At 43.4% G+C, this 22192-nt stretch overlaps 1 protein-coding gene across 1 annotated transcript in view; it reads right to left on the bottom strand.

Moving 5' to 3' along the window:
* Nucleotides 1-3844: 3844 nt before the first annotated feature.
* Nucleotides 3845-22192, bottom strand: part of LOC119897312 (forkhead box protein O3-like) — a 30569-nt gene continuing 12221 nt past the window's right edge. The window contains exon 2 of the mRNA XM_038710925.1: nucleotides 3845-8000. Within this exon, the coding sequence (XP_038566853.1) occupies nucleotides 6264-8000 (1737 nt within the window). The 3' untranslated portion in view covers nucleotides 3845-6263. The remainder of the gene's footprint in view (nucleotides 8001-22192) is intronic.

Below are 22192 nucleotides of genomic sequence, written 5' to 3'. Positions count from 1 at the left end.
CATGCGGATGAATAAAATAGGCTACACAGAGACTAAAGCAGAATGATCAAAATCAGATTAATGAAACTGGCAGAGAGCATAGACACCTAGCAAACAGACAGAACCCAAGCATGATGGTACAGAAACTAATACATGAGACAGGAACAGAACTGAAATCAGGAAAATAGGCTACCAAAACACCACTAAACACCTGCTGAATGGTAATAACCACATAAACAATAACATCAGGTAGAGGACACACACCAAAGGTAGCAAATAAATTAAAAACTCTAAAAAGTCTAAACTAACAGCACAGCAAAAGGGATTCTAACTAATAAGACAGGGTGGCTAAAGGAGACAAGATAACAGAACAACACAGACCATAAAGACTGGATATAAGACCACAGACAGACAGGACTGCCACCCAAAAGCCAACAGACTATATAACAGATACCTAACTGATAAATGAATAAACTCACTGAGAACTAAATGGAACAGATGACAGGACTAACATGCAGATACAAAACCAAACCCTCAAATCAAAACCCCAAAACACAGCAGAACAGGATCATGACAAAAGAGTAAAATACATTACAGTTTTCTCAACAGCAATTCAACAATTGCTTAAAATGTTGTATTAGTTAACAGAGACAGCTCCAGACAATGGGTATTGTGGCTAGCTCTGTTAGCAGCAGAATGATTATAGAAAAACAGAATTCTGCTAAACACAAATCAACAATCTTAAAACAGCTGAAATAAAAAACAGTACCTAGAGATAATGCTCCAAGATGTCTGTCAATATTTGCTCAGACTCAGATCTGACAAAAGGTTGGATAAAGCCTGCCAATGGCTAGCAAAACCGCTAGCAAAATAGTGCTTACTAAGTAGTTACTAAGTAAGATATATGCATTAATTGCTTAATTAAAACAGTTTGCACCACATTAACTACTTATGTATTTAAATAAAGTTGTTACTTTTTACACCCAGTAACTGTCAGCTTATGGACCTAACTTCACCAACTGTCAAAGTCAATTTTAGCATAGCTAACATATGACCTGTCTCCACTGAAAATATGCAATAGGCTAATAGAATTATAATATCTGACGCTGTTTAAAAATTTTAAAGTTTACATGATAATTAAATGTATTTTTTTGTTTTACATCAATATAGGCAAATCTCAAATTACAAAATGTTATTGCACCAACATTACCAAATAACATTGTTTAGGTTAGCATAATTGGATAGGTTCAAATTCAAAATGAATACTACCAACACTGAAATGCACATATTCACGATCTTATTGCACTGCCAAATACAAATTTAGGAATGTCACAAGATCCAGTTTTAGAAGGATTCGTTCTTTTTCTTATTAAAGATAAATACTGTTGTCAAGCACCATGTGTGCACAAGACATGTTTCAAGATAACTGACCTTGATTCATCTTAGTAAGGTATTCAATCTATTTTTCAACTAGAGCTGACAAGAAATTATTGATTGCACGGTTGATGCACTGCTATCCCCAAACATCTGTTATGAGAAGGTTAGATGGCTTATTTCAACAATAAGTTCACACGCTATGCCAATTCATTTAGGGTGGTTGACATGCAAAACAGAAAGAAAAGAATAGCCTCAGGACCAGAAACACGGAACTGAAAACCCCTATCACTCCCAAATAGATTGACAGGTCTATTAATATAGGGTCTAACACTAGACAACAACTGAATCCAAGTTATTAATGTTTGCCGATGCTGTTAAGGTTTGTTTACATCAATGTGAGGAAAATTCAAGCCGTGTGAAGTGATGCTAAGACCTCTCTGTGGTGTGGTTTATAGAGCCTTAAAACTAAGTGTGTTTTTATATTGTGCATTCTTTCAAGACTTGTCTGTCTAAATTATACTAAAATAATACTATATAATGTTTCATTATTCATTTTATTAATACTTTAATTAATTTAATTTGGTTCTTAGTGAAAGGGAACATACTAACATAGCTAACATTTGTTGGATTCAAAGAAATGAAAGAAGAAAATCTGTCTATGAGGCAAGTTTTTACCATGCTCTTCTCTCTGTCTCTACCGGTCTCTGTGCACCAGTCCCACATCATTTAACTCTGCTTTCAGCAGCAAAATCTCAGAGGCCTTTCTGACGACCTCTTTTAACACTTCTAACCTCAACTCAACCCCAAGGAGGTTGTTCACCGTTTAACACCTCTTCTTTGACAATATTCTCATTGAACAAAATGTGCAGGCTGACTTTTTTCCATTAAGAGATATTTGCACTATTAAACTTTTTTATGGTGCACTGATCTGCAAAACATCTTCTATGTATTAATCCCTCCTCATTTAGATTACCTCTCTCTGTGTTCATCAGTCTAAACCCATGATCATATTACACTAACCTTTGTGCCTGGTTACTGGGTACATCTTAGTGTCAGACTTGATTTTAAACTTTTAACTGTTTTCAGGACAAGCCTAGTTTGTTAATGCATCAGTGGAGCTTAGTTACATTTTAAAGGTCTTGATTATATGTAAAGATTATAAAGTAGTTGTTTGACCTTGCCGTTTTTGTTTACCTTGATATGGTGATTGAACAATTTATTTTTTACAGTGGCTGCAGTAGCTGCGAAAAAGGCCTTGACAATCATTCTGGAGGCATTACATCAAATTCCACCCTTCAATACTGATGAATTAATAATTTGTATGAACAATTGAATTTTGAAGATATAGCAGTTTCACTTTGCAGCTCGGCAAAAGAAAGAAAGTGAGAACCGCTGAATCCTCATATGCACTCAAGGACATCACTACCCTGGAGCTTTGCCTGGGTGGGTCTGTCTGTTAGCAGTTAGCATTGTCCCCAGCCAGCCTTTAGCTCCAAGGGCGGTCTCTACAACGATATCACTGGGCCAAGTAAGGACGGATCTGCTCCCAGATGCTTGAGTGGATGAATAATGACACTGGAACACAGCTTCTCTCTCTCTGATAATGAGGAACAGAACAGCAGACCCTCCCTGAGGCACAGCACCTGGACTGGACTGCCTTCCTGTCTACCTCAACCTCTATCTCTCTCAGGAGATAGGCAGGGTGAGAGTGAGACTTTGGATGTATGCCAGGCTCTCAGTTACACTCAGTCACACTCAGTTTGGTCTAATTGTGAAATTATGAAACACTTTAGAAAGTTAGTGGACCATGTTTGAGCTCATCAGACCTCTAAAGATATTTACAAAAGCACTTTCTAATTGTGCGTTTTTGTGTGAGGCATCTTTAGCTTTACATATGTTCTGCCTTGCTTTTCCGTCCACACCTATATGTTTCTCTTTCCCTCTACTTCTCACTTCTTTCCCTGCAGAGAGGCTTTGCCAAGTGGAGTCAATTAAAAACTGTACATCTAAGTGAGAAATGTCTGTTTGAGTGTGTGTGTTGGGGCGTCTGGTTTCATAACTGTGCAGTGCTTCTTTGTGTAAATGTGTGAATTTGTGGCATTGTCAAATGTATGCGTGTGAATGTACATATGTGGTGTGTGTCTGTGCATGTGTGTGTGCTCATGTCTGAGCGAGTGTAGAGGCGGGGTTTTCCCTTGGGGCCTGGCAGAAAGGCGCTGTAGTGCTGCAAACTCCTCTTGTGAAAACGCCTCCAATGGGAACAGGACAGCTGTGGCCAACCTATACCGCTTCATGGGCCATAACAAGCCTTACGACACACACACACACACACATACACACCTATTACTCCAATCCTGCCAACTCTGTCTGTCTGGCTGGCTGTCCTTGTTTTGTCTGTCAGAAACACTCTCTCTCTCTCATGTTTTCATGAAATAACAAATCTATCTTCATGCTCATTTTCACACAAATTCCACAAAATACAGTCTTTGTTTTAATTTAATTTATTTAACAGTCACCAGATGATGAGATACATTCTCTTAAAAAAGAAATAGACAACAAAACTGATATTATTTTAAGATTTTAAAAACTATTATACAGTATTCTTAATATATAGATTTTATACAAAATAAAAGTCAGTAAAAGGGGCAAAGGGAGAGTGATATCTTAAAAAACTGAGAAAAAAAGAAGAAGGGGATAGGAGTTGACTCAAACAACTACCACATTTAAGAGTGACAAAGACCAATCTCTTTCATAAATAAATATAAGAAAATTAGACATCATATATAGCTCTCTTTCCAATAGCACGGCATTGCTAAATGTAGCATAGGTTATAACTGAACTGCTTTGTGAGGCCCATTTGCTTAGAAAATTCCATGCATTTTCCACATGGAGATTAACTGGAACCAGCGCGGCTAAAAGCCCTGAAATAAAGGTATTTACCTCAATAATGGGTCTGATAGTCTGTGCCGTGCTTGACCTTTGGCTGTAATAATAACCCCCACCCCCCTCATTTTATTTGTGTGCCGTACTAGGTACAGACCAAGTGCAGAGAGTCTCCTTAAGGGAACTAGAGAATGGGGTTGTCCTCTTTTTTTTCTCTCCCAAGGCCAGTGAGAAACAAGCTTCAGACTCCGCCATTCACAAACAGAGACAATTGAGCAGAGCTCATGTGGGAGGGGTGCACGGTTGGAGCATAGGAAGGTCATACCAACATCATTTCACCATTGAATTCCACCCTTACATTATGAATATTTCAGCGCTGTCCTCGTTGGTCCTTAGAATTTCAACAATACAACAACATCAACTACAAGACAACAGAATAAACACGCAAAAAGTGGATGGGGATGGCTGTAGGGCATTACAACCCTGTTTGACATAGACTGATGCCACTCAGATTGGCTGATTGTTTTCTCCTTAAATGAGTATTTGAAGCTCAGGGTATAAGCACTGAAAACATGGGAACAGAGGAACACAAAATACAGATAATGGAGAGGATTTACAATACGAACACTACCTGTTTTCAGACACACACACCTGAAGAGCATGGAAACTGAGGCTGATGATTGATCCCACTGCAACAACAGACTTTTGTTCTATCCTTGTCTCCATCTTTTCCTTTTTGTACCCTCTGTGAGCAAGCAAGCGGACAGTGACATTGGCCCTTCTCAGAGCAGGACAGCAGGCAGAGTGACTTGGCGTTAATCACAGTTTTGTCTCACTTTCTCGGCGCATTAAGTTGGAGAGGCAAGCTGCGGCCCGGACGACCAGGGTGAGAGATGAGAGGACAACCCGTTAGACTCTCAATAATGACGCATCGCTGCCGCATCACTTTGGAGATTAAAAGCAAGATGCTGAATTTCAATCAAGCCACATTAATGGCTTGGTGTGAGGAATGGTCACTTTGTCTCCACTGGCAGGCAGAGAGAGAGAGAGAGAGAGAGAGAGAGAGAGAGAGAGTAACTGGCACGAGAAGCCCAGGTGAGACAAGGTGATACGACATTTTAATACACCAAATTGCATGCTGGCCGGTAATGATAGAATCCATTTAATGATGTAGTGACAATATTCTCTAACCAATGGCAGAAGGGCATGAACAAAGTGTTATATCCAAGAGAAAAGTCAAAGCACCAAGGACTAAATGCATGAAGCTGTAAATGTAAACGGGACTGCTAATGTAAGACCTGATCTGAGGAGAATTATCATTAAAATGGAAAACTGGTTTCACATCAGAGTTCTATTTAAATTTATTGTATAAATACATTTCAGATCAGTGTCTAATCAGGGTTCCATCAACAATATTGTAATAATTCATAGTTTAAATGTGGTAAGGTGAGTGATGAAGAACAGCCAATGTCCAAAGCTTTGTGCTAACAATGAATTTGAAAAAGCAAGGATCTAATCATAAAGCAACTATTTTTTGCTAAAGAACAATATTGTCCCCACCACTGTCAATGACAAGTCCAATTTTAATTCAATGCCAAAATTTGACACTTCATCATCGGAGCTTATGATTTCCTCATTTGTTGCCGTCAAAGGCTGCAGCCACCTTACAAAACATGCCACACTCTGCCTGAGCTGCTCTGTGAACGTGTTACACTGTGAGATGTGTCCCACTTGCAATAAAGTGCATTGAGAGTTCAGTTCTCATGGTAGATGAGAAGCAATGTTGGGCTAGCACAGCTGAGAGATTGTCATCACAGTATAGCTGATATGAAGAAAAACCTAACGTGACACGGACTAGATCTCTGGGGGGGGGGGACAAAAGAGGAGACAATTGTCAAGACAACAAAGAGAGACGGGAGTGTTATTCCTATAGCCTCTGTGTCAAGTCAGGAATGTCACAGTTGAGCACAGTGCTTCATGGATAGGGTAGTTGTTTCAGAGGGTAGGATGTGTTGTCCTAGACCTCAGCCTGGCACCCAGCTCTGGTTGCTATGGGCTTGCTGTGGACCAGCCAGACCACTCATTCCCATCCCCATGCCCATTGTCACACCCATGCCCATACCCATGCCTATGCCCACCCCCTGGGCAAGGGAGCAGTCAAAGTTAAAGTCCATCTCCTCCCCAGAGTCCATAATGTCATGGAGGAGGATGGACTCAACATCGCAGTCCAAGCTACCGTGGAACATGTCAATGTCCAGGTCAGCTGGTAGTCTCTCATGGGGGTGAGGTTGGTGATAGCCATGGTAGTTGCTACCAACACTTCCATTCCCCATCCCCTGGCCATGGTGGTAGGGTCCATTAGTCATGCCTTGGTGTAGTAGGTCGGGGTAATGGTTGTGACGGGGGTGCGGGTGTGGGGCGGTGGCCACATGGCAGGAGTCCTGGGGCATGCCAAGCATACCTGCTGGATTTGGGGGGAGAGTGGTGGAGGCAGGGAGGTGGGCATGTGATGGGGGGCTGTACAGGTAGGGAGCTTTGTGGTTGTAGGTCTGCAGCTGATTGCTGTTGCCTTGTGGGGTCAGGGCCGCAGCTCGGGGCGGTGTGTGGTTATGGCTCTGGCTGAGGTTGTGGCTGTTGTGAGTGAGGCTGTGAGGTGAGTTGTGGTTGTGGTTGGTTACATTGTTGTGACTATGAGTATGGCTGTGAGTTCTGTTATGGCTATGAGCTGAGTTGTGTCTCCCTCCCCCTCCAGCTGAGCTGTGACAGCCACCACCTTGGCCATTGTGATGGCCAGGGTGATGGCTGTGATGGTTGGAGCCTACTCCATTACTAGCTTGACCCATCATAGGATGGCTTTCCCTCTCCTGTCCCAGCATCATGTCCTTGGAACAGTATTGTTGCCCAGCTGGACCCCCCGTTAGCAGACTCTGTAGGGCATTGGTGCTGGAGTACGCCCGCATGGTTCCAGAGAAACTGGCTGGCTTGTTCTCCTGAATGGTCTGCATGGGTGAGTGGTGGCACAGCATCCCCATGCCTGTTGCACCATAGACACCTGCACCGTAGGGGCTCTGCCCCTTCACTCCAGAGCTGTAGTGGTAGACAGGGGTTTGGTGCTTATGTCTGCCAACAGCCGGATGCTGCTGGTGTTGATGCTGGTGCGGGTGATGGTGATGATAACCATCCTCCATTAGCTGCTCATCCAGACTGATGGCACCTGTCAGGTTAGCCAGCTGAGGCAACTGCTCCAGCGGAGGACAGCGATTCCCTGCTCCCATGGATGGAGAGCGAGCACTGGTTGGTGAGGGGTAGAGGTGTGGAGAAGTGGCACACGACAGGCCACCCTCCTCTGGTTCCTCTGGCTCTCCCTCTGCGAGGATGGGTGACAGACGCCCACTCAGGGTGGAGGCTGATGAACTAGCCCTGGAATGGAGGTCTGTCCAAGCGTCAAACTCTCCATCTGTAACAGCTGCACCTCCAACTCCTGGGAGGCTTTTCCGTGGTGGGCTGCCATGATCAGGGGAGCCCTGGAGCCCCACCACAGAGCTTGCTCCTATCCCAGGACGGCCAACTCTCTTGCCTCTGACGCGGCCTTTGCTTTTTAGGTATTTGGTGCTGTTGTCCATGGAGACTGCTCGCCGGCGGGGGGCCTTGCCCATCTTCCCTCCATCTGGGTTCAGCATCCACCAAGAACTCTTCCCTGTTCCCTCATTCTGCACCCTGATAAAACGTGTGTGGAGGGATAGATTGTGTCGGATGGAGTTCTGCAGAGAGATGAGAGAGATACATGGTTAGAGAGAAATCAAATTAAATCACAATTTATATCACATTATTTTACACAATGAGGTGAAAAAATCATATAAAATGTTCCAGGAGGAACATAACTTTTTATTTAAAAAAATAATAATTTATGTTTGACATCAAACATAAAAATCAACAATGTAGCACAACCACAACTATCACAACTGCTTATATATCATTCAGTCCATACATGCTGAGTCATAAAAAAAATGACCAAACTATCAGGTCATGTCTAATACAAAACACACAAGTAGATACGCAACCCTCTATGCAATCAGTGTCAACAAAAGTCAAATTGAAAGCACATTCAATAACACAAACATGTTCGAAGGACAGCTACAGCTGACATGGAGCAAGACCCTGTCAGCCTCAACCAACCTGAAACGACCTGAGACACTCTCCTTATGTACGTCAATCCTCCCACTTTCATTTCCATCAATCCATCTGTCCTCCTCTACTTCTCCTTTCAGCCCAGCTGATGTAAGCTGCTGTGGTTGGGCGTACTGTATGTTTGAAGTCGGTGCCAGTATGGCTTAGTGCCAGCCCTGTCTCTTTCGCTCTCGCAGCTTGAATGGGTAGATGTATTGGAAGATTGAGCCAGGAGCAAGGAAGGCTAATGGATGTATCCCACCCTTCGACATCTACCTTCACTGCCTATTTCCCTTTTCCTCTCTTGTTCTGTCTTTGTCACGATCCCTTTTTCTCTTTTGTGACAAGTAATATAAATACTGCGACTTCTGTCTTGATATACCTTTTTCTTATTTCACACACTTCTTTATAATTTTGTCAGTTATTTTTCACTTCTGCTTCTAATGTCTTTGCCTTCAATTATACAGTTTGTCACCAATTATAATTATAACCATTATACTCTAAAATGGCATGTACAGTCACTAACTGAGTTTTTTTTTTTTTTCATAATTTACATCTCAGGGGTGGTTGAACGCTGAAGGTTCCTGATGTGCAACAGAGTCTGTCGTTGCAATTCTGGTCTTTGTCGTGCGTGAGGCATTTTGACGCCTAAGCAGGAAAATATCAAATCAAAAGCACCTCCTGTGGTTTAGGAATATACTGGTACAATAGATTGTTTCAGATTGAGGGGTACTCACACTTCCACTATCTCCATTGTGTTGCATATTATTTGTATTCACACTGAATGGCACGGCAGGGAAACAAATAAATCAACTTGCAGCCAAGAATACGTAAATGGGAGGCAAGCTGAATTCAGGTGATCTGTGAATGCCTCCTTGGGTTATCTCGCTGTGACACCTCCGGCATTGGGTAACCATGGCAACCGGGTAAACGTGCAATGGTAGAAACATATCATATTGTGGTGAGAGTCAAGAGAGTGAGAGAGAGAGATGGAGGGAGAGTGGGGGATGGGGTAAAGGATGCAAGAGGAGGCGGTTGTTTGATGCTGCTGCTCCAACACTAAACATCCTTTCATCTCGGCAGTGCAGGTCCGCAGGGGATGCCCGCTGCCTGCTTCTGACGGCTTCTCTACGTGCCGCGCCAACTCCCTGTCTCACCCTGGCTGGATCATCCACCTATCATACCACTCCAAATCAACCTCATCAAGTCTTGTGCATGCCTGAATTAAAACATATGTAAGCTTTCATGCTATTCCACCACATCCGGTTGTAAATGGGGCATCTTTCAGAGAGCTGAACCACTTCATGCTGCAACTCTGTGTGACCTGTCTGATTCAAATCGCGATTTATCCCTGTATGAGGGAGGAGCAGCCCCATTGAACTTGGAGGGATTTGTCATCATCCCAAACCCTCTTTATCTGATGAATCCACCTGCTAGAGAGATTTGAGAGATTTCGGACAGTGTCCAGCCATGGCATCATCATCATCATCATCATCACTAGCTGCTGGCTTCCTGTTGTGTAGTTTTCCACCACAGGTTTTTCTCTGTCATCCCATTTGTGTGTGCGAGTTTTAGAATCTAAGAATAGCTCAGGTTGCAGGTGGTTCCACTGTGGGTGTTGGTTTGTCCGCCTCCTGTTTCCTGAGTCTGAGTCAGGGGCAATTTGGCCAGCCTATGGCCCTCACGCCCCCGAAACAAGCAGTCACTGCTAATCCCACTCCATCCCCGAGTAATCCCAGACAATCCTGGGCTAATCCCAAGTTGATTCAGGGGCACTCCCAGCTGGGTGTCTCACACAGAGCCATGCCAGGTCGCCATGGACACAGCGGGCAGCCCGCATATGCTATGATCCAATAGCAATACATCATAAGGGAAGTTTGAGATGTGGGAAATAAGAACACTATAAAACCCTTAGAGGATATAGTGTTAAACTATTCCTAATATTTGTGTGTCTGCATTTTAGTATATGATTTCTGAGGTAGTGAGCTGATGTTAATTGTATCTTTGATGCTTCCATCAAATCAGCTACCTTTACTCTGTGTTCTGTCCTTGAGGGTTGGCGTTGCCACATTTTCACCCCTACGGGTTGAATAGAATAAAATTGAAAACTTTATTATGTATTAAATATTCATAAAATGGAAATTCTCTTTCAGCCCTCTGGCTTGCTGAGGCAGACAGATGAAGCCCACAGAAACATACAATGACAGAGAGGAACACACACATCACACGCCTGGGTCCAGGAAACTGCTTCCTATTCAAATCATACCCCTTTAATACAATGGGCCTAGTGGAGAGGGCTCTAAATAATGAATGAACCAGTGGCTGCGCTTATGCAGGGAGATGCACTGCCTGGCCCCATAATACTGAAAAGAGTCATAAGTAGTGGTGTGCCTTGTTTGTTGTGTTATCAGGGACATCCACCCTTGTCATCAGTCTACAAACAACGACATCAGGCCGAAATGGGTTAATTTGGCCTAATAGCACATAAAGTAAAAGAGGATAAGGGTAACAGCTTATGGACCAATCAACGCCAATTAAGGTGAACAAGGTTCTCTTGGTTACCGGAAAACAATCTGCTTGGGTTCAACTCTCATTAAGACCAATAAATCCAGATAGCTAGTTTAGATATTTAGACAATAAACACCAAGAAGCAGGATAGCCCTCTTTGTCCTCAAATTAAAAGACACAAACAGGTGGAAAAAGCAGTAAGTCGGTTTTTCACTGGCTTAAGGAAGGAACAGAGGGGCTCCAACCAGACACAGAAGTTTCTTGTGTGAATCTGGTCCAACAGATTATTGCTCAATATGTGTTGATGAGCAGAAATGGGTTCCTTGTATTCATCCTTAATAACCGCATTAAAAATCATTCATTTGGCTCTTGAAAGTCTTACAATACCAATCAATCATTCTACTGTTCCCCTCCCTTCTTCCATGCAAACTCAATTTGATTCAGGGACTGGAGAGGGCTATTTTGTGTTGGGAATCAATGAACTTTAATGGCTATCAGTGCTGAGGCTTAGCACACATCAAGGTCTGATTAACTACACAATCCACCTGCATTCTGAGGCCAATATGGGTGCTCAATATACCATATCCCCACTGTTCGCACAACAATGTCTAACAGCCACAGGTTTGTAAGTTGCCTTCTGGTGCCATTTCCAAGATGTCAGTCAGGTATTAGCATTGGGAGTAGATGTAGTTTTGGGGTAGGTGTTGTTATCTTTGGCTAATCTGAAATAACCTGACTGACTGGCATGGGGGCAGCTGTGCTGTGGGGTAGGAGATGGAGGGGCCTGGGTGCAAGGGGTGGAAATGTAGAGGTGTCGCAAGGGGCCCCTCCAAGCCACACAAAGGGGTGCCCTCAAAATGCCCCCCTCCATTACACTCCCATTAGAACCCACTCAGGGTTTTTCCCGCTCACACACCCACACACATTCTCACACACAGAGGGTCAGACGGTTTATAGGACCCATCTTGTGGCAAATGTGCACTCATTCAAACAGAACTGAGTGAGGAACTATGGTCTGTGAGTGGGGTCTGGGAACCAGCAAAAAGAAACCACTCACCCGATTCAAACAACCTCAAGGGTGAAGCAGCGTGGTGCGCTTGCCCAGCTAAGAACACAGCAGCTGTTCTTGTAGTGGCACTGGGTAAAGCCGTTTGCCACACTCGACTGGTATTACCAAACCATTTCATGCAGAATGGAGCCATTATGTATTGTCAAAGGGTATCCCTCTATGGTGCACATTCATTTGATAAGCCCAAATCAAGGGGGAGTAACAGAAGCACTAACTGTGTTTATTGTGATGCAGTTTTTTCCTGTGCAGAAGGCAGGAGGGATCAGGGGGAGGGGAGGTTTCAACACAAGCAGTTTTGTTCAGCACAGGAATGAGTTTTGTCAGCTAAGCCTGTCTCCAGGCTATTGGTGGAAATTAGCGCCGGCTAAATATTCGCTTTCCATGATTGATGTCACGGCTTGCGTTGTCCCTTTGAAGGGAAATAAAGAATTTAGAGCCATGTGGATTAATAGGGACAGGGTAGGGGGAATTTTATGTGTCTGAGGGGGACTTGAAGAGGGACTGAAGGGCCTAATGGCTGCACAGATATGGCACAATAGAGCTGAGACGATATCAGAGAGTGAGAGAAGACAAGTGAGACTATGACAGTGAGTACAAGAAAGAAAATTGGAAATTGTTTGTGTGTGTGTATGTGTGTAACAGAGAGAGGGAGGGAAAGAGAACGAGAGAGATGTAGCTATTTGCCTGAGAAGCCCAGAGTCAGATGATTAAAATCCCTTTAGGAGGCTTCTTTAAGAGAGACAGATGGGCAGACAGGCCTGTTTTTGGAATGCAATCAAATTGAAAAGATTAAAAAGGAGTCTCTTTTATTAGGAGGTGAGAAACAGTTACTTCTCTGCCACATGCCATCATCGCCTCCACAGCAGTGGTCACGACTGCATTGGCATGCAAGGCACATTACAGCCCTTGTTGGGGAAGAAATAAACCTGGGATTAGGAATTGCATCTATCTCAGTGTATCACTGTGGGGTCTCTGAGGATTGTCAGCATTTGTAATTTCTTGTTGAATAAATACGCTTTACAGGAAAAAGGCAAAAACGTCAGGGTTTCGTTTCTTATAGGATCATTTCAGAAAAGGCTAAAGTGAGCCTGAGCAACTCAAGGACTTTTTACCAATAGCTGTCCTTACAGACAGAACTTTCACTTAATCTCAACGCCAAATCTGAACTGGTACAATTCAAATGTGCATTCCCTTGGCTGCCATTGTACTTGAATAGACTGAGTTTGCACAGTAGAGTGATTCAAGCACTGTGAAAGGTACTCTGTATCCGACCCTATTATTCCACAACACTGCAGGAGTGCCATTTATGAAAAGGCTTAAAATGGAAAGCAAGTGTGTAGTAGTGTGTCTGGTAGCCTCAGATCAGGAAGTGGTTGTGGAGAGGGGTGTAATGGAGTTGGTAGGGGATTCCTGACTGACTGTGCACTAATTGCATCCAATGGCTGGCGAGTCATCAGCCGTGCCCACCCTGGCGCCAAAGGAAGGGTTGGCATCGGGGTCGCAGGGTGTGGGATAGAAAAGGGCTGCCGCAGCTTTGGTGGGTAAAAATAGATGCTGACAGATTAGTAGAGCATCTGAGACCCGGATAGGGGATCGGAAAATCCGCTCTCCTGATGCCAGGGACAGAGTGTTTGCGGTGGGCGCAAAAGGGACACAATCTGGGCATTACGTCTGACGCCCACGCACAAAACGGGGGAGCCACAGAGTGACTGTGGGCACATGAATGAGCACGTGCCACAGTATAGCATGGGTGTGGTTTTTCCACTGGGACCTGCAAGGTAGGCAGAGCTCACGCCCTCCCACTGAGAATTCACACAACAGGTGTTTGGGCTGGGCCACCTGTGGGGCCGGCCGCCTGCTCGCACTTCACACCTCGTCTAGGGAGCAAACTAACATTTTCCATTGGGCTTGCCATGCTTTTGTTAAAGACCAACACGTTTCTGGAGAGGCTTTTACAGCTCTTTTTACAAGATCAGCGAGATATGCATGTGTGCAAGCATGCACAAGTCAATCTGCATTTATGTGAGCACCTGTGTGTCTATATTTGTGTATCAGTCCATTTAATAGCCACCAGGCACAGTGTGGATTGGATTATATTAAAACTCCCCCTGCTATATACAAAGAAACTGTCAACCAACAATGGAATCAATGCAGGCCCAGGCTTTTTTCACACTCGGCCTCCACATAATCTCATTCATAACAATGTGAATCTCATTTCCCACATTCTAAAGGTCAATGCACACCTCTGATCACACTTTAATAAACGTCATTCTCTGCATTTAATTTAATTTCAGCAGAGCAGGAAACTCTTAGGCAGCTATGCACTTGGCATGCAAAATTCATCAGATCGTCTTTTTAATTGCTTCAATTTTACAGTACAGAGAAGAATGACCGCAATCACAGAATGTATGCAAATACACAGAAACACATTGCAGAACACACAAACATACACACCCAGATAGAAGAAAATATACGTACAGTGAGTCGGGTGCCAGTTTGGTTGCATTTTAATAAAATACGCTTCACATTTTTTCCTCACCTAAACTGGCAAAATGATACTCAAACACACACACACCTAGGCACACACTCACTCTCTCACACATATACACTGCACACACATGCCAACATGACACAAAGCCTGGCACACCGGGCACACTCATTACCGCAATGCCAAGCTACCAGTTGCTAAGGAGACCTGTGGGAGAGGGAGGGTTCCTTGTTGTTGCCATAGCAGCCGGATTGCTCCCTGCCAACTCTCTCCCTCGGGGAGAAACAAGGCAAGAGGTGGGGGGTGAAGTGGGTAGAGGTAGGGGGCAGTGGTGTAATAGGGCTATGAGGTGCAGAGGAACTTCATTAGCCATCAGTGTGCGCCACACCAACCACTGCTCCCCATGAAAGCCTACCCAAATGCAGCACTCCAGCATGCAGACGTCCACTTATTCACACACAGCCCATAGACTCCCACTTATTTGTACACCTATATGAAGATGAATAATGGCATGCTTAGAATGAAAAGCAGAAAAGGAGGGGTTTGGGGGGGGGGGGGGGGGGGGGAGAGCAGAAGAGGTGGATTCAGAACAAAAAGGACGATGGGAAACAAAGAAGAGTTAGAGATGGTTTTGAATGTGGAGGCCTGCTTGGAAGAGTGGTAGGGATCTCAATCACAGAAGCTTAGGTAGTTAAAGGCTGTATGGAGGCAATTCTCTCTGTAACTGTGCTTCCTCCAAACCAACCTTGACCTTCAGCTACATTTATGCTTCTAACCATAGAATAGCATCGTATAATCAAACACACATATGGCTTTTTTGTACACAATGCAACTGTACAACAAAGTGCACAATTGTAACCGTTCACTTGTATAGTTATTTTCGAACATTTCACTTTTCTCTTATGCCATGTCCATGCACGCAAATCTGAAAAAATAATGAAATGAAAGAGAGGAGTGGTTTCATTGACCACATCACTCAACACTGTCCTGTGTCATAAGTTTCAATTACAAGTCTGCAGTCCTAATTTAATTGCTAAAAATTACAAAATGCTTGAATGTCTTTTATTGTACGTACTCAAGCTACTTAATCCACTTATCAATTTTAAAGTGTATTAGAGTGCCATCAGAATTCACAAAAATTAATGACATCAGAATATAGCAATGTAGAGTGTATGCTATAATATATTCTTTTTGTCATTTATTCTCATGAATTACATGAGAATGACAATATATGTGCTTTTCAAAAACTGTCTGTGCACATTACAGAACAAGACTAGCATGTTCAAATGTTTCCTTTTCCTTTCAAAAAGCAATATTGAGCACCAGTGTGTAGTTCCAAAGTGTGGACATGGTCTCAGAAGCAGGATGCTTGTGAAATCAAGGAGAAGAGATCTCAACTATAGGGTCAATGTGATTTCTGTATTGAAGAGCAGTGCTTTAAATATTGACTGCCTGATAACTCATGATGCTCCTGGCTGCCTAAAATTCCTGGCAGAGTACAGTATGAATGGGGGAGAGTATTGATTTAGTCTGAATGAACTCTGTGTGGTCATATAAAGTTAAGAATACCACCCACCACCCACCTCAACCTCTCCTACCCCAAAACAACAAGCTTGACCACTTCAGTGCAAGCTTATAAGGAGAGAAAATGGATGGATGGTATGAATAAAGGATGGTAAGAGAAAGACCCTCTTGACCAACTGAGAGGTATGAGGAGACACGGGGAAAAGAAAAGACAGGATTTAACCCTCCTCCCCCTCCTCTCTCTGTTTCCTGAAACAAAAAGAGCCCAATTAAGTCAGTTTGAGTTAGGGTCTTATGTATGTATGTGTGTGTGTGTGTGTGTGTCTGTGGGAAAAATGTGTATCCAAATCACGAGTGTCTATGCAATAAACAGAAATAGGGGGCAACGTACTGTAAGTTGTAGAGACTGTCTGAGAGGGGCAGAAGAGGGAAGGAGGAGGAGGAGGAAGATTTGTTGGGGTTGGGGTGGGGGGCACTCTCTCTCTGTCTCTTTCTCTCTAGCCTAAGAGGGGCAAACTTGCTCTCAGCTCCTCGACGGGAGACGCTGAAATATTAATCGCCACGCTCCAGCCGCAGACAAGTGAACACAATCGCTTCAAACTCCCATCCTAATGAGTGTGTTCATGAATGGCTAATGTGCACAGATGGGGGGCTGATGACTGGATAGATCGCAATGGGGAGGTGAGGGAGGGAGAGGAGGAAGGGAGGAAAGAGGGAAAGTGAAATTTTGGCAAGGCGTGGTGGTGGTGAGGGGTGCAGCGGTATGCCATGACCTTTTAAGAGCCCCCTGAAAACTTAATTAAGACTAGCCCTGCACTACTTTTTCCTTCTTTTACTCCCACACACACACGGTCATGCTCGCATGCCTGCACACACACAAAAAAATCATCCTCTCTCCTCCCAGTGTATGCCGATTGTTTACCCCCTTGCCCTTTGCACACGCCCCGCTGAGCTGATGTACAATAGATTTCTGTGTATAAAACTTAAAAGTGACTCACGCAGGCTTTTTATGAGCAAGTCAATTTTTGGGTCGTGTTAACACACATACACAATCTGAAATAAACAAAAACATGAGAAGACATTAAAACTGCAGTGGCAGGTATGTCTTTCCTCTCCCCCCTACATGGATACATCTCAGAAAGAGGAAGGAACAAATCCACAGTGCTCCGGAGAGCAAGGTGAAGAGCTGTTTCACCTTAAATGCCATTTACTCCCACTTAGAAGTTACATTTCGCTGACAGGTTGAATCCCAACTGACTCCTAACCTTATTGTAACACAGGGCTTGCAGGCCAAAGTGCCCTCTCAACTAAAGCTTGTTCTTTGGGAATGTTAATGATTCACATGCATCTTTTATAGCTGAATCTGACCTGTACTTTCATCACAGGGATACGTTTTACCTCAGTATCCTCATCACTGACTATTCTCCTTATCTTCATTTCAATATGTGCACAGTAACAGAAATGGAGGTTAACGCATCTTCCCAGAACTCTCCATTACCATAGAGGCCACATTCGGATTAAGAGCAACCAGCGTGCAGACGCACATACACATGCACCGACATGCATACACTCACAGCATCTAATTAGAGGAGTGAGATGCTGTGACCTAATTCCTAACCTCTCCTCGGCAGTTAGGATTGGGGCCTCTGCTTGGATCGGTTGGATTAGGGCGGGAAAATGGAAAGTGCCTCACAATGAGAAGCATGGCAATGGAAAGGGATTCGAAATGGATGACCCAGCAAGATCTCACACATAAGAGATGTCTCGTTTAGAATGAATTTCTAACTGAATGAAACATAAGTCTGAATTTTTATATCAACATGTCAGACAAAAACTTCATATTGAATATATCTGCAAAATTATCATATTGAGCTACATTACTGTTGCAAATTATTTGCATATGATGGACAAAGGGTTAAGGTAGCAGAGACAGAGACAACTAAGGCCCCATCCACAATACGTTTTCGAATTAAAACGGAGACCTTTAGCTACGTTTGCACCTCCCATCCAGACTACAACAATGAAAACGAAGACCTAAAACGGAGAAGTTTGGAAACGCTGCCGACCCCGTTTTGTGTTTCAAAACTCCGGAGGGCGTTTTAGTGAAGACGGGCCAAAACGGAGGACTTTAGAAATGATCACGCTCGGCTCTCTGATTGGGTCTTGCAAAGCAGAAACATAATGCTGCTGACCGGGTTTTTGACATCATATTTTTATTAAAATATTCTGTACCGTGCAAATAACACTCATCTGCCTAGACTTATACTGTGCATGTCGCCGTTTACTTTGCAACAACTCCCAGTCTGTTTTCTGACGCCACACTCCCGTGTTACATTCAGTAACAGTCCCAGCTCTTTATTGATCCATGCAACAAAAAAAAAAAAACTGGTCTGATGCTTAGTCTGTATTTATTTATTCTTTCGCCAAATCTTCTGTAATTACGGAATAGACCATCTGCTTCCTGTTTATACTGGTATGCGCATGCCCAGTGCACCTGAACGGGTCATAGCTGTGAGTTTCAACTCCAAAACGCAGCGGAAACGCTGGTGTGGAGATCGTATTCGTTTTAATTCTCCGTTTGTAAACTAAAACGGAGTAGTGTGGACGGGGCCTAATTCACCATCATGTGACTGAAGCTAAATTTTGTGTGTGACACTGATGTGCATCATGTAATATAATCCCTGCCCTGAAATTAAGAGATTCCTTACTAACAATTTTCTGTACAATGAACTTAACATGTGATGCTACAACAATGCATTATTTTTTTTTACCATTGCAAGTTAATGTTTGATAAATATTTTCATAATTGTGTCATTTCAGACTTTCATCTTTTCAGTTTATGTTACAAGGTGTTGGAACCACTGTATTCTACTTCAAGATCAGCTGAAGGCGACATACTAAAGGAAGCTTACCTTATATAGGCTATTACCTTACAGCTTATATAGTACAACTGCTAAAGACTTCTATTTCTTACTTACATACGCCGCCTCAATAGGACGCTCCACTGCATTTGGGCCCCAGACACAGACTGTAACTTAAAAACTAACAGCACCCACAAGCTACTTTCCCTGAGCTGACTGCCAACACACTCTAGGCATAATAGAGGGAAACCATTGGAGGTACTGAGAGGGCAATTAACCTTTGAGAAGAAGTTGCATTGGCATTGCTCACTGTACTTTAAGAGGTTGAATTCAAAAGAGATCCACAATATCACTTTGCTGTCAACAGAATACTTAAATGCATTTATCACGTTGTGTCTAATTCTGTTATCTAAATTGCTAAATAAAGTGGTGTACATGTGCAATTTGTAAAATGACAAATCTACAAATTTGATGCCGTACCTGCAGAAACAAAATGAAATATTCTATGTAGCCTTCTATGCAAACCGTTTTTTATCAATGGTGAGTAATTCTTAACGTCAAAATCTATTATCTATAGCAACTGTATTGTCTTCTCATTTACATCATGTCCGCTTTTACAATTTTTTTTGTAATTGAATTTGTCATCAAGCTCACAGGCCAAAAGAGAGACTGGTAGCATCATTATTGAGCTAGCTGTACCCTATGATTACTTCAATGACCCACATCTATCCATCACATGAAAACTTCTGACGACAGATGCAGCTGGATGGAAGCATATTTACAGTAAGTGTGAGCGCCACTGAGGGATTCTGTGCGCGTGCACACAGGGTGATGGTCAGACACACACACACACACATATATATACACATCTGTCAGCAGCTTTGCATGAGCTGATACATGTATGTGAGAAAGTGCTACACCTCTGTATATTGTGTGTGTGTGTGTGTGTGTGTGTGTGTGTGTGTGTGTGTGTGTGTGTGTGTGTCACAGCACTCCTAGAAGGGGGGGTGCAGCGTTTCCGCCTGAGTGAGACTGTCAGTGGGCATCACTCAGCCTGGCAGTGTGGCAGGACGCAAGGATCATTAGTGGACACGGAGGGAGCAAGAGAGGGAGCAGAATGGAGGAGAGTTAAGGAGAGAAGGAGAGAGAGGGGTAGTGACTGTTTGAGTAGGGCAGCACGTCTTAATATCCGTCTTGAGAGCATTACACACAGCAGTGCACTTTCCTCTCAGTCACGCAATCGCCCCTTCCTCTGTCATTTTCTTCCCTCTGTCACTCTCCCTCCCACCATCCATCTTACCCCCTTTCACCCTGCATCTCTGATTGACCCCTCCCCGTTTCTCTCAAGCTGTGCCCTCACTTAAACACGGTGTGCTAGCTTTTCATTTCCCCAGCTCCAGATTTATCCATCCTACTTCCCTTCTTCACTTACATCTTACATTTCAGCCATTTTCACCCACTCTGCATTGCACAGCCGCTCTTCTCCTTGCAGTAAGCATCATTGCTAGTTGACCTCCTTTTAACCGCAGCAAGGTTTAAACAACTTGTTCTACACATGTGAGACATTTTCGCTACTTTTGCTGTCCTTTCACACTCCATCTGAGCAATTTATCACTTGCAGTTTCATGCCTTCAGACATCAGCTTATTTACTTGTACATTTACCAATCAATAAATCCATTAATCTGACACTTGTGTCAGTAAGCTTCATGCCCACAGTCAGTCATGTACCATTCCCCCATCCACCTCCTCCATCATTCCCTTCACTAACTCACTCTCCTTAGTCAGAGTGATCCCTCTGATCTGCGTCTATCCCTCCAGGTCTGTGACCTGCGCTACAATGCCCTATGCTGAATACCAGAATCAACACGCCTGACATTTAACAAACAGAACAGCTTACACAAAGCTAGCCGTGTTAGCACAAGTGCTAATTCTCCCTTAGTTTGCTTAGTCAGTAGTTTTCCAGGTTTGGGGATCCATCTGTTTGCTGTACTGTGTAGCATTTATCACACACAGATTAGGCCTATTCTGTAATACATTTGTCCCAGTGAAACATTTGTGAGCTTGGTTTTGGCACCTGCTGTGAGTGCAGTTTAGCATTATAGCACTGCTGATGGCAACAGTACAATCTGGCCAGATGCCACCTCTGCTGAAAGATAGAGGGGTTTTGGATGGCATGGAGTCAGAAATTAGACTGGCATGTGAGCATTTACATAAGGAACACGTGACCAAACAGGTGCAACAGAGGACAGTGTGACAGCTACAAGGCAAAGGAGGCAACTGAAACCTTCATCTTTTGGAGATGATGACAAACAATATAGGATTTTTTTTCCCTCACGTTTTGAAAAAAAATGTACTGTTCTTTTTGTAGGCACCACTGTTACAAAATAAATATCCCTTATTGTAGTAATATTGGCGTCTTAAAATGGTTTACAGCTTAAGAACATTGAGGCTTGGTGATTTCAAACAATGCATAGTTTGTAAAGGTTCAATGAGGATTCAACTGGTTACTGTCCCACATAAGGTTACAAATCTATTACAGATCCCTTGTTTTTTTAAGCTTGCATTGGGCTTTCAACCCTACATTCTCTTCATTTTACACACTAAACAATTAATCTATTAATCAAAATAATCCATACAATAAGCGATAATGAAAATAACCACATAGGCATCCCTGTTACTAAAACTAAATTGTGTTTTTCTTTCTATGACGGATTTCTATGAAGATTACTGATCTTCATGGTCAAACAAATCATAAAGCTCCCAGCCTCTCCAATCCCTGTCATTACAACTTATATATCCTATAGTCTCCTCTCTCATCATAGCCAGGTAACATTGTACCTATACCATACATCCACTGTCACTAGCCTGATGCTCACTCTCTCTCTCACACACACACACACACACACACACACACACACACACACACACACACACACACACACACACACACACCTTTCTCAAGAGGAACATCAACCTTTAGTACTGCATCTCTATCTCTCCCTCACGTACACACGCAAATTCCCTAGCATTAATTACAACCTTTTCCTAATTACCATTCCAGACACACAGCCCCGAAAAATGTACAAAGAGAGTTCCACAAACACACACGTACACAACATACAGCCTTGACCCCAGCAGTATCCCCTCAACTGCCCCTCTTGCACCTCCTTGGCACTCATCTAGATCTCTCCCTGGCCGGTCTTTGGGCATGGGTCACTTGTAAGGATTTGAGAAAAGACATCGCTAAGCTGATTGCTAAAGGGGAGGGGGCAAATTACCATTGCACAACTGCGTAAAAACCTTCTTGGGTCATGACTGGCCTTATGTAATAGATT

This window comes from Micropterus salmoides, unplaced genomic scaffold, assembly GCF_014851395.1.
Source record: "Micropterus salmoides isolate LMB-PRFRI ecotype aquatic unplaced genomic scaffold, ASM1485139v1 Ms_hic_scaffold_11, whole genome shotgun sequence".
NCBI lineage: Eukaryota > Metazoa > Chordata > Actinopteri > Centrarchiformes > Centrarchidae > Micropterus > Micropterus salmoides.
The sequence above is the reverse complement of the archived record's forward strand: the minus strand, read 5'-3'. Positions and strand labels throughout refer to the sequence as shown.